Source organism: Neopelma chrysocephalum, unplaced genomic scaffold, assembly GCF_003984885.1.
Source record: "Neopelma chrysocephalum unplaced genomic scaffold, ASM398488v2 Primary Assembly neopelma1_45, whole genome shotgun sequence".
NCBI lineage: Eukaryota > Metazoa > Chordata > Aves > Passeriformes > Pipridae > Neopelma > Neopelma chrysocephalum.
Window position 1 is genome coordinate 18223731 of NW_020897704.1, and position 13332 is coordinate 18237062.

Below are 13332 nucleotides of genomic sequence, written 5' to 3' on the forward strand. Positions count from 1 at the left end.
TAGTTACTGGAGTACTAAACATCTTCATTTTTCTCAAGTTCATTATATTTATTTTTGCCAAAAGATGGTCTTATATTTACCAAAACAAAAAGAATTTTTTTAATGGACCTGAATGATATTATAAGAAAAATCCTCAGATAGGAAGAAAAATGTATAGGCTAGGAGGGAAATGTTGTAAATTGTACTTTAATTAGAGAGGAAACCCAACTTTCTGAAGTTATCACGTGTGTGACTATCTCATGTTAATAATATTTTGCGTTTCTTATTTAATTTAAGGATGTCTTTCACCTTATTTTTGGCAAAACACATCCAAACTGGGAGCATTGCCTTTAATTAGGAGAAGCAAGTGCTGGATCTATGAATGGAAGCATTTGTAGGAAGTAATGCAACCAGGATTATCTTGTTTAACAAGCTGTTGGAGGCTCATGGAAAGCGTTGTGAAATGTTATGGGCTGAGCAGAGTCTCTGTGCACATGGGATTGCAGGCAGTGTGATGGATGCAACTCCAGCAGGAGACAGGGATGGAAGAAAGATGTGTAAAGGTGCTGAGATGCAAAACACATCCCACATTTTAGCCTGGTTTCCTTAAGGACTTTTGTGATTCCTCTGTCTCCATCTGTCCCAACAAATGGTCCAGTGGCCAATTTCTATCAATTTTGAACTAAAAATCAAAAATATTAATCAGCTGCATTTTTTTGTGAAAAACAATGGTTGGCTGGAAGAAAAGCAGAGTGTGAAATTAGTGCCTTCCCTGTTAACCAACAGTGTAAGGGGGATGGTTGCCTGTTCTGCTTGTCCTTCAGGCTGACCAGATAAGAGCTGGTGAGCCCAGGCACAGCTCAGAATTATCCCCAGGAGGTTATGCCTTGCCTTGCCCATGACTGAGGAACAGAGAGAAGGAGTGTGATGATGAAAGGCCTCATGGAAGGGACGTGAGCTTAATGCAAGGGACTCTGTAGACAAAGGGGATTTGGAGTTTGGAAAACAGACTTTAGTTTCCTACTGTTTGCAGTGTTTCTTTGTTTTGGCCTCTGCTTCAGCTCCTTCTGGTCCTTTTTCCACATGGATGCTCAGTCCTGAAGTTCTTCCCCATGAAGATCCTCTCCCTGCACAGCCTGGGGTATTGTGGGTGGAAGGCATGTGCTGAAAATCCTGACTCCCATAAAGGGATACTGCAGGATACCGAGAGCGAGATACAAAGGAATATCCCACCAGGGAAGACCTCCTCCTCCTCCTCCTCCTTGATTATAGCTGTGGTTTTCAGCCCATCAGCCCAGGGTCCCTGGAGGTCTCCCTGAGGATGAACACTTAGGTCTGTAAGGGGTGACCAAGACAAGCGGCACAAATTTCCCATCTGAGCTTCTGCATTTCTGCTGTGACTGAGAAATGCTGAAAGCCACTGTTTCCCCTTGTTTTACAGCAACATCTTTAGGCCTGGAGACCTGAACCTCAATTGTAACATACTCATCCTGCCAACGTGCCTCCTCCCTTTCCCTGCTGTCCTTCCAGCCTCAAGATGGATGGGAGAAAAAGCACTTGAGGAGGCTCTTGTTGCTGAAGAATGTCCCTGCAGTGGGCATTGAGCACGAGGGAGAACCTCCTGCCTGGGAAGGACCTTTTGCAGACAGAAGTCTGTGCTGGAGAAGCCTCAGAGGAAAATGGAGCAGCACGAGCAGGACACGGTGCTGTTCTCAGGCTCCAGAGGTTCCTGGTAGCTGGTTAATGCCATTCCAAACAGAAACCTGTTTCTTGAGCTGTAAATGTCAGACACCAGACTGATGGTTACACGTGGCAGTTGCAGGTGCCTGGAACAACTCCAGTTAATTTATTTCAGGGTTGGGTCCTGTTTTTCCCCTATGTTAAATTTAAAGAGGGCTTTGCAACCACGAAGTCAATACAGCCCTGATCTCCTGACACATGAAAGCTGTAGGCTGAATAACTTATTAGCACCCTCAGTAATGAAAAACACTTCAATATTTAGGACTAATGCAGATTTCCTACTGAAAAAAAAAATATCTGTAAACAGCATCTGCAGCCATGTGCTTAAGGTAATAATTAGGGGGAATTATCTTTGCTATACGTACTAAAACAACATAATTGAAGTTAAGAAATTATTTGTCCATATTAGAGAGAAGCAGATAATCTTTTGCTTAGGAAATTAACATCAAGCCTAGAAGAATCTCAGGCTGAATAAGAAAATTGAGAACCAGATGCCCAAATATTACATACCAGTTTCTGTTCTCCACCTTGAGAGCCCAGCGTGGAGCAGTCTCCATCCTTGGCCAGCACTCCAGTTTCTCCCTTGAATGCACGCAGCAGAGGCTGTGGGGGTCTCAGATGTTCATGGGTTTATGGAAAAGGCCCTTTTTCCTAAAACACCAGGAAAAATGCTGACCATGATCTGAGGAGTGAAGTAAAAGGGTGGTTCTTTTACTGATTGCCAGGGTATTTCAGATGTTAAGTATTTTATTTAGAAATCCACGCTAATTCCCTAATGGCTTATCCAGTAAATAAATCACAGTCACTGGAAGGAGTCATCATCAATTGCCACTTAAGGCCATACAGGCACGGGTGAAACAGCAGCAATTAGCACCCATTAGCACTTATTTTCAAGTCTTCTTTATGGAAAAGGATCATCAAAAGCAAGTCAAGTGTCCAAATTAATCCAAGTTGTTTGACAGTTTCATGTTTCTGACTCAAACTCGTTTGTAGTTTACCTGTGAGGTAGCAGAACATAGGCAAGGCTTGTGCAGACTTGGGGTTGGGAGTTTATTTCTATAATGACTTATAAAAGAAATTTGTGCTGAAGGTTTTCCTGCCTGCAGGGCATTCACCACAGACATTTCTCATGGACTCATTACCCACTGCTAGAGAAACCACTACTGCAGCCTTTCCTTCAGGAGGGACCTTTCAGAGCATCTCATTCATGCCCATCTCTCCATTTATCTGCTTATTTTCATGATGTTTGAGAAAGCTCTTGATCAAATTAGGTAAAAAATGGAGAGGAGTTGAGCAATAATTCCATCATATGTATTTTTCTATAATTAGGAATTACCAGCAAATTACATTAGTGCCCTTCTTTTGTTTGTTCCTTTACTAGTGGTATTCACACTCCAAAGAACAGCAAATCCCACAAGGCAAACACTTAGAGACAGAGGGCATCCAGCACAACACTTCCCCCCTCTTTACATGCCTGATCCCATTCTGCATCTCCTTTTCAAAAGATCCTCTTTCCCTTTCCCGGTGGATGCGAGTACAAAGGATATCAGATGAGCTTTCTTCCCCTTGCTGTGAGATAAGAGAGAAAAACCTGTCTCCAGGCGATCAGAATCTGTCACCAAGCCCACAGGGTCTTTTTGCAGCTCAGTGGTGTCAATCAAATGGTTTCTATGAGAGACTAACTGCTATTCCTGGACTCTGGCTGACTCTTTGGTGTGGATCACTGCCTCCTGGAAAAGGGAGAAAACCCAAATGTAAACCCAGTGCTGGAGCTGAATTCCCCCTCCTCCCCATCTCTGTGCACAGAGGAGGGCTGACCCACCATATCCCCAAAAGGGATGGTGGCAGCCACGTGCACATAGGAAAGCACTGAGGGCTTCCATCTGGAATCACTGAAATCAAGTAGGATACCACTTTGAAAGGGCCTGTGGCATCCACAGATGAGATCTGAAGTTTGAGGGGGGGTTGCCTCACTGAATAAGGCAGAAATTTTCACACCATCTGGAAGGTGAGAAATAGGATGAGGAAGGGTCTCATGGAAGACTGAGCATAAGCAACATTATTCCTGCAGATTCCCAAGACTCCCCTTCTATCTTGCCTTAGGGCTGGGATTATTTTCTCCTCTGAGGTCTCGCTCTGCTCATCTTTGCTACGTATTACCTGGTTTCATTTAGAAAAAACAGACCTCGTCCCCTTATCCCATGTTGAAGAATTCAGATTTTGCCGTTTCTAATTAATCACATTTTCTTGTGATAACAATGAACTGCCCCACGGGTGAAAAACACACAGGGAAAAAAGTCCTCCCTGACCCTGGATCCAGGACACAAGGGGCACCTGCATGCTGAAAAAGCCAAAATGCCCATTTAAGTGCCTAAGCAGAGACAGATGGGGAGAAACACAGAATCACAGAATATGCTGAGTTGGAAGGGACCCACAAGGATCATCAAGTCCAACCCTTAGCTCTGCACAGAACCATCCCTAAGAGTCACACCATGTGCCTGAGAGTATCATCCAAGTGCTTCTTGAACTCTGTCAGGCTTGGTGCTGTGACCTGGGGAGCCTGTTCCAGTGCCCAACCACCCTCTGGGGGAAGAACTTCTTTCCAATATCCAACCTGAGGTTCTCCTGACACAACCTCAGGCCATTCCCTTGGGTCTTGTCATTGATCACCACAGAGAAGAGATCAGTGCCTGCCCCTCCTCTTCCCCTCCCAAGGAAGTTGTAACTGCAATGAGGTCTCCCCCCAGTCTCCTCCAGGCTGAGCAGACCAAGTGCCCTCAGCTGCTCCTCATATGGCTTCCTCTCCAGGCCCTTCACCATCTCTGCACTTGTGGACAGCAGGGATTGGAGGCAGTTCTTAGTGCATTCCTGACCCCAAACCCAGGACACAAGGGGCATCTTCCTGTCACAGGATCAGCAGGCAATAACTTGGAAAAGCCAGCTGGAGAAGGCAGGTCAGCCCCTTTGCTGCCTTCTACCCTCCACTGTCCTTCAAAGATGGTATCACAGGCCAAGTTGTTCCTTCTGGGATTAGAGCCTGACATCCACTGCAGTTAGAAAAACATGTTCCGTTATTACAGTAATTTTCTCTAAGCTCTTAGAGTTCACAGCTGTCCTCCACCTCTGGGGTGCTCCTTGAAGCAATCTGTCTGGCACTGGACCATGTCTTCCGCGAGGAAAGGCAGAGAGAGCTGGGACTGTTCCACCTGCAGAAGAGAAGGCTCAGAGAGATCTCACGAATCTGTGTAACTATGGTAAGTTGAATATGAGTCAGCAGTGCCCTGGCAGCCAGGAGGGCCAAGCGTGTCCTGGGGGTCATCAGGCCCAGCATCACCAGCCGGGCGAGGGAGGGGATTGTCCCGCTCTGCTCTGCACTGGGGTGGCCTCACCTTGAATATTGTGGCAGTTTTGGGCACCACAATATAAGAAGGACATCAGACTACCAGAGTGTGTGCAGGACCCCTGGGGAAGTGCTCACAGCACCAAGCCTGACAGAGTTCAAGGAAAGTATGGATGATGCTTTTAGTCATAGAGTTTAGCTTTAGGTAGTCCTGTGAGGAGCAGGGAGCTGGACACAGTGATCCTTATGGATCCCTTCTAACTTGGAGTATTCTGTGATTCTTTATTCAATCTTTGGCCGCTCTCCAATGACCGAGGTATTTCTTGCAACATTGTGCCTAAAGTGACACATGGCAGCACACCATCCTCTCATCAAACAAAATAATCTCTCATTTCTTCCATCCCTCTCTCCTGCTAGCCCAGAATGACACCTGCCTTTATCCTCCCCCAACAGCTTATTATCGCCTTGCATTTAATGGTCTCTACTGTAACTTATCCACTCCCACTGTCCTGCTGCTCTGCCAGCTCTCACCCATTTCGTACTCGAATGTCTGATTTCTCCTCTAACTACAGCTCTTTGCACTCGCTTTTATCAAATTTCTCCTCGTTATTTCAGGCCATTTTTCCTGTGGATTATGGCCATTTTGAATTCTGATACAGCCCTCCGAAGTGCCTGAGTGTGTTCTCAAGTCACTGCCAACCGCAGGGTTTTATACAGACTGTTTATTTCACTGCTCCAGCCATTAATGAAGTTCCAGAAAAACACAGACCCTGCAATAAAGTGTATGGGGGTCTCACGATGCCCTCTCTGGCTACATACCAATAGCCATTCCAAGTGCAATTTTTCTGCTAAATTGCGTTACTTTAGCTCATTTCCTTCTTCTTTCTTATAAAAAGGATAAAGGATATAGTGAGGCAAAGAAAACATTAACTGCATCAGTTTTCTCTGAATCATCCGTTGTTTTTTCTCCATCCCCTCATCTTTTCACACTTAATCATGTGCCTTTCCTTCAGATTTCTGCAGTTTTCATTTTGACTGAGCCTTAGAAGCCCTTGCTATGCCATTTTCCCTTCACATTAGGAGATCTGCCAGGCCATTAAAAAAGCATCTTCCCTGAGTTATCCCACCTAACCTCTCCCAAATGGACCCTGGCATCAACCCCCACACTTACCAAAACTACCTTTTGAGGTCCTTATTCTGCTTCTTTCATCTCCCTGCTTTCTCCAGAGCACCAAATGCCAACTCCACAGCCACTTTTTACCCAAATTACCTCTGAATTTACAAGTTTTAACCACATCAAATAAGCCTGTTCTGTAACTCAGAACAGCCAACTCCAGAATAACACTCTGTACGTTCTGAATTACAAACTGTCCTCTGGAAAAAAAAAAATCTATTAACTCTTTGTCTTTTCAAGTCTTCCCATGTTAGGAACTTTCCTAACAGATCCCCACGTAGTGAATACTTCCCATTTCCACCAGACTTCATTGTTTGGGAATACTGCTAGATGAAAAACTGAGCACAAGCTGGCAATGTGTGTGCTCACATCCCAGAAAGCCAACTGTGTCCTGGGCTGCATCACAAGAACTATGGACAGCAGGTCGAGGGAGGGAGTTCTGCCCCTCTGCTCTCTTGAGACCCCACCTGGAGTGCTGCTTCCAGCTCTGGGGTCCTCGGCACAGGAAGGACACAGACCTGTCGGAGCAAGTCCAGAGGAGGCCACAAAAATCATCCTAAGGCTGGAACACTTCTCTAATGAGGAAAGGCTGAGAGAGGTGGGGAAAGCTGAGGAAAGCTCTGAGGAGACCATAGGGCAGCCTTTCAATACTAAAAAGGGGCTTATAGGAAACACAAATAGAGAATTTTACAGGGCCTATAGAGACAGGACAAGGGGCAGCAGCTTTAAACTGAAAGAGGGTCAGTTTAAACACTAAGTAAGAAATTTTTCATGATGAATTCAGTGAGACATAGGAAGAGGGTGCCCAGACAAGTTGTGAATGGCCCATTCCTGGAATTGTTTGAGGACTAGATGACTTTTAACAGTCCATTCCAGCCCAAACCATTCTGTGATTCCATATTACCTAAGCTTTGGTAATACAGACTGTTGATGTTCAGCATCGAGCCTCTCCAGCCTTTCCTGAGCGAAAAGTCTCTGTTCCAGTGCTGCAGTTTATCTCCCGAAGTCTCTGCAATGCCCAGCAATCATTTTTGACATATATTGACAAAGAGTTCCTCCTGTGTACTCCTCATACTGGTGTACAGACGTTTTAGCTTCACATGTTGCCTCATTCTCTCTCCTGGATCTTACAGTCCCAGCTCCAATGAATAATTCATTTACGTCAACAAAGTGCAACAGTCTGTCAGGACACAGAGTTTCACAGCAGAAGCTAAGACAGAACCCAAAATTTCAAGCCCCTCCACCAGCTGCATTTAAGCCCTAAAGACTAGAAATAACAAGTATTGATTATTCTCTTTCTCTTGGCCAGGAATGCTGTTTAGGAGTCACAAATCTCTCCTGAAAGTTCATTTGTAACTAGCATGCTTCCCTGGAGAAAGGTTCTGAGCACTCAGCATTTCTGAGCAACCAGCCAAGCAAACTTTCCCTACAAGCTGCCAAAACACATCCTTGGAAGAAGCCTGGTCAGCTATTAAGAGGACCTTAGAACAGTTAAAACACTATTGGCACCCAGATAGTACATTGCAGCAATAGTTCACACAGACAAATACAGCGGGAAATCTCTCCCCTCAACTTCCCTCCTCCTCTTCCTCCAAAAATAGAACCAAAACCCCCAAAACCAGACTTACTGCAGTGCCAAAGTCCTTTTTACTATAAAAAAATCTATTAGCACACATAACTGCTTAAGGGCTCTGTGTCTTTGAGAAAGTTTCAGGTCTGCACAAAACACCCCAGTTATGGCAACAAGTCTTATTTTAACTCTATATAATTTCAGGATGACCCCAAGTTGGAGACTTTCTCTTTACAGAGGTCATCAAATTCAAATAGAAATAAAATACTGTTAATTTAACATCCAGATAAGCTTTTGCTAAGATAGGTTTATTAAGCCTCTAAACATCAGTGTTAACAAGTATCACTTATGAATCAAAAGCACTATGGTCTGCTTCTGTATTACACTTTAAGGCCCATCCTCTCTTGGCCCAAAATACGTATTTTAGTTCAATATTATTGCTGGAACTGATAGACTTCGTGTCCAAACACAACTGGAACTGATACTCTTGGCCTTGAAGGTTGAAATCAATCACCAGTTGCCAAGCTGATTTGCCTGTTTATACTCACTGACAAACACCCTGTGCTCCACCAGTTTGTGAAAGCCGAACTCATTCGTGCACAGAGGCATCAGAAGTATTTTTACACAGGTTTGTGCCTTGCTATTACCCATCTCCACACCACCACTGACCTATTTTGAAGTCCCTTCACCTGGCAGTGCTCACCTGAAAGCCTGAAACCATGACAGTTGTCTAATGGTCTCTGTTGCTCAAATGGGCAACTGCATTTCACAGGGTACCTTTTTTTCTGCTTCCTGGACATGAGCAACAGGGGAGTGCATGACAATGAGATACATGAAATTAATTCCTACCTAAGGGTGTCTGATGCAGTTATGTGGATTTGTACAGACCATACACTGTGACCAGACTCCAACAAGCGCTATTGATTTTACTGAGATCAGAGCTGGCTATTACTCCCCTACTCTTTGGGTTTGGGTTGGGGTTTTCTTTAGATATTATGGAGCACCACTCAAAAACATGTCTTTGTAAGAGTGAGAGAAAAGCGGACAGAGGGAGACTTTAAAATTCAGATCAGTATTATCCATGCTGCTGCTGCCAATTCTGATCTTAACATTTACCAAATAAGAGACTGGTGGGCAACACTGGAGAAAGAAGAGTCAGAGGAATACAAATACTCTGCAGCCCCAAAGTACAGGAGTGTTATTCCAAATCATGAACTAAGCCAGTACAGGTTAACAAATTCTACTTACGGGGTTACTGTAATTCTGATCCCCTCTATCCATCTGGGAGATTAAATATCGCAAGTGTTGGCTGTGGAACAATCAGGATTTTCCTTGGCACTCCTGGCAGAGCTGCAGTCCAAGAACTGAATTCTCCCTGCTCAAGCCATGAGACACAGACAGGCTTGCGAAGGGTTTGGCAAGCACAGGATCTGTATAAAATGACTTGCACGTTACCTCCCTCTAAAACTGCTCATGTTTGTCATCTAGATGAGATTGCAAGTGTCTTTATATAGTGTTTTAAGCATATAATTAAGAATATATAGTCTATAGTTGGCCCTTGCTCAGCAAATGGTGATCATACAATTGAATCGTGATGAACAAGGACCTGAACAATTGGAATTTTTTTTTTTCAAATTTCTGTATGATGGCTAGAGCCAGAAACTGCTTTTATGATGACCTGAAACAGAATTAGAACAGTGTCATATAACATTCAGTGTAAAACTGATCTGAAGCATTTTTAGTCTATCAACATGAGCTTCCTCGCCTCCCCAAAAGGAGCATGTTCATTCATTAGCCTTGCAGATCAAAAGGTCACATGGGATCAGAATTCTTTTAGAAGAGCATTCTTTAATCTAGCAGACAAACAAAATCACTATCTGGTTACCTGAAGTTGAGGAAAAAAGCAAAGTACATCTAAAGTAAGTATTTAAGCTGTAAGGACATGGTATTTTGGGGGACCTCATTATGCAGGACAGATTTTTATAGTGGGGACTGTTTCTGTGCCAGGACATGAACATAGGACTAGTGTTTTTGTTCTGCTACCTTTTATGGCTCTTCTTTGAGACTAAACCCAGAGGAAGTGGGAGAAGTTCCTGCAACTCCAAAATAAATCAGTGTTTGGTAGCTTGGCTTAGCAGTCCATGAATTCAGATTTGGCATCTGTCAGCATATCACAGGGGAGAAAAACTCCAGCCTACTCACCTACAGGGACACTCCAGAGTGCAGAGGGTCCCAGCAAAGTGGTCACATCACTGTGTATGTTCTGGTGAATATCCATCAAAGAAAGCTGAGATAATGGTAAATTAATTTGTCGAGCCTACATGAAAGATGCAGGAAACTATCATACAGCTTTAAAACAAGACTCTGTATTTTTAAAGACAATAATCTGTAGTTCAGAAGCATTTATGAATCCATTGGAAGTTTCAGGGCATCACCTGTATAAAGGAAGTGTGGTTAGATCATTCATCAGTTTAAGTTATGGCTAGAAACTTTAAAAGGAAAGCTTTGTTGATTTTTTTACACTTTGAAGTTCCTACCTGATTTAGAGACATTTATACTCAAATAATCCCTCTGATAAGGGTGAGAAACACTCATCCAAACTCCTACAACATGGCAGGATTAGGTATAGCCCAGCCCTGAGTTAATGGTCATGTAATTTGTGTACAAAAGGCTCTTGAGAAGCAGGTTCCAGTGCTTCAAAGGCAGGGCATGTCCTGTACTGACTCCAGGAGCTTTAGTCTGTGATGTTCCATCGATGTGTTTCATAGAACCAGATTCTTAAACTGCATAATCTTCAACTAGAGTAATTTTTCATTCAAAAGTGAAGTGAAATAAAGACACTAAGTAATAATTTAACATCTAAGTTCAGATTTAACATCCAAGAACAGATTGTAACCAAGCACCATTCCAAACTGACAGCAAAAGCAAGGCAAAGAAACATGAACTGCTTTATATACTGATGCCTTAAGCCCATAATGATTTTCTTATTTTTCTACCTTATAAGTTTTATAGGTAATAGAAGTAGATTTTAGAAATAAACCCCTTTCTCCCTCCTCCCCGTAGTATCCCTTAGTTTACATTCCTCAATCCTCTCACCCCATTCCATACCCCCCTATCACCCTACCCCCATATCTAGTAGAAAATGTTTAGTCTTTTAGTCAAGGCAGGCCTGTCTTGTTTGGAGAACGCTTGTATCTTGGCCTAAACCGCAGGACAGAGTCAAAGAACTGGGTCACTCTGCTCTTTGTACCCTGAAGAAGAAGAAGAATGATGAAGAGAGGGTCCCAAAAAGCACCCCAGACCCAATTCCAAGAGGTGGGCCAGGGGGTGGACCAGGCCAAAAGTTATAGGGTGGACACACTTAGGATTGGCCAAATATTACTATAAATGTAACATCTCGGGCACAGCCTGGGGCGCGCGCGTCGTAACATCTATTGCCTTGGCATAATTAAACCCTTTCTTATCTCACCCCAGCTAAACGGCTCCTGAATTTTTTTGTAACACCAGCTGAGCAGGCATCATACACAGAGAGTATCACATGACTGGTGTGAAACAAGAACGAATTTCCAGGGGCTCTGAGCATCTCCAAATGCCCTTTTTTTTTCAATGGGAACTCTGCACACTGTTAAGAAATGACTGATGCCATGCAAACACCTGTGTCCAAAAGTCAACCGGTTCTTCATCTGAACCTGTTCCCCCACCCCACCTCCCAAATAACAGCAATTGGTAACAAGAGCTTCTGTTTCCCCAAATTTAGCCAAGTTTCCACTTAGGCACAAAACACGAACTGCCACCAAATGAATACAGCATTTTAAGAGCTAAAAGAGTAATCATGTTCTTAGGAAGCTCAGAGATGTGATACAAAAGAAATAAGAATGAGTCTGAATATAAAATTATAGGCTGATGTTATGTTTAACTATGTAGACTAATGTCACAGATGATGTCTAGTATATAATCCTGTTACAAAAATAGGTTTCAGGAAAGTTTTTCTATGCAAATAAAATGAAATTTCGTGAAGTTTAATGAATTTCATCGCTTTAGTGACTGTGATAATACTTTACTTGAAATGCATTCAGAATTTCCAAGTCCTGATATGCAAAATTTTCAAACCTTAAGTAGTCTGCTGCAGCTATACCTGTTCTCTGAAATGAAGCATTAGCCCTCAAAGAAAAAAATCCCTTCTCCATTTTTTTATTTATTTCTTTTTTTACATAAAGGACAAGAAGTGCTCCCAAATGAAAATCAATTTACAATTTTAAAAGGTTACTACAGATAAAAATGTACATTCCTTTTTCTTTGTGGCTATATTTTAAGCAAGACTGTGCCTAAACTCAGAGGATGCTCGATGTTTTAACTGCACAAGCATTACATGTTGCCATATTTATCAGTGAAGAGTCCAAAGGCAGAGCTCAGTGGCATCAGTCTTCACAATATGAGATGGGAAAGCAGTTGTTCATTGCACTCAGACTGTTGCTTGCTTGCACCTGGAATCCAGTGAGAACTCACCCTGACCTCTCATGTTTCCCTGAAAAAGCTTTTCTACACTTTCATATAAACCAAGAGACACAGAGGATGAACAGCTCTTCAGTTCTTTCATTGACTATAAAAAGCACGTTTTCTTTAAATCAATAGTTTAATAGTTATGCTAAATATAGCTTTAGCCGCATTTCTTGCTTGTAATTCAGTGTAATGCTTCTGGGTACCTCAGTCATCATCTTGCTGATTTCTCTTCTGTCAACAGAACAGGAGAGTTCATAATGTTAGGACACAGTTATCTGAAATAAGAGCACTAATAAATCATCACAAGTGTTTTCAGATACAATGGATTAGACAATGACTGCATTTCTAAGTCATTTTTTGAATGCTGAGAGATAATGTTTCCAGAAAATGGAAGAGAGCAATATCAGCCCTCATCCTAAACTACAGGATTTTATTTCCAGTAAAGAACAAGATTTGCCCTGTGCATTAACTAATGGAATATACAAGAACCAGAAAACATGACAGTGGTGGCAAGAGCCAGTGATCAAGATGCAGATAACCTACCCTCCCTTCCCTACCTTACAAAGATTCATGTTTTCACATCACTGTTCATCAAAAGAATAAAGAAAGTGTATTGAAAAAGGAATAACTGTTTAGGGACTTTTCCTAATATACTTACCTTCTAACTTTTAAAGGGGTTCTTAAAAGCATTAGCTCCAGGCATTCAAAAAGTACATTTCTATTTGTATTACAATTGCATTTAAATTAGAAAACATCTTTCTAAAAAATTAGAAAGAAAACATCTTCAGTAAGATGTGTCAAACTACATTCATTCCTTCCCATAAAGATAAAATCAATTAACTGAAGTGAGATCAGTATGAAAGCTTGCTCTCCATCACTTCAAAAACAATTAGCCCAACAATCCATTGTGTGATGGCTTCATACATTACTTTTTCCATAATTACATAATCTGTGTTAATTACAAAAGCACAGTTCCAGGGACTTTGATGTTTCCATTTGACAAGGATGGCAGGTCAGGAATTTTTCCTG

At 42.5% G+C, this 13332-nt stretch overlaps 1 protein-coding gene across 1 annotated transcript in view; it reads right to left on the reverse strand.

The window, feature by feature from the left end:
* Nucleotides 1-11979: 11979 nt before the first annotated feature.
* The window catches only part of CDC123 (cell division cycle 123), a 31505-nt gene continuing 30152 nt past the window's right edge, over nt 11980-13332 (reverse strand). Inside the window, exon 13 of the mRNA XM_027679542.1 lies at nt 11980-12534. Coding sequence (XP_027535343.1) covers nt 12508-12534 — 27 coding nt within the window. The 3' untranslated portion in view covers nt 11980-12507. The remainder of the gene's footprint in view (nt 12535-13332) is intronic.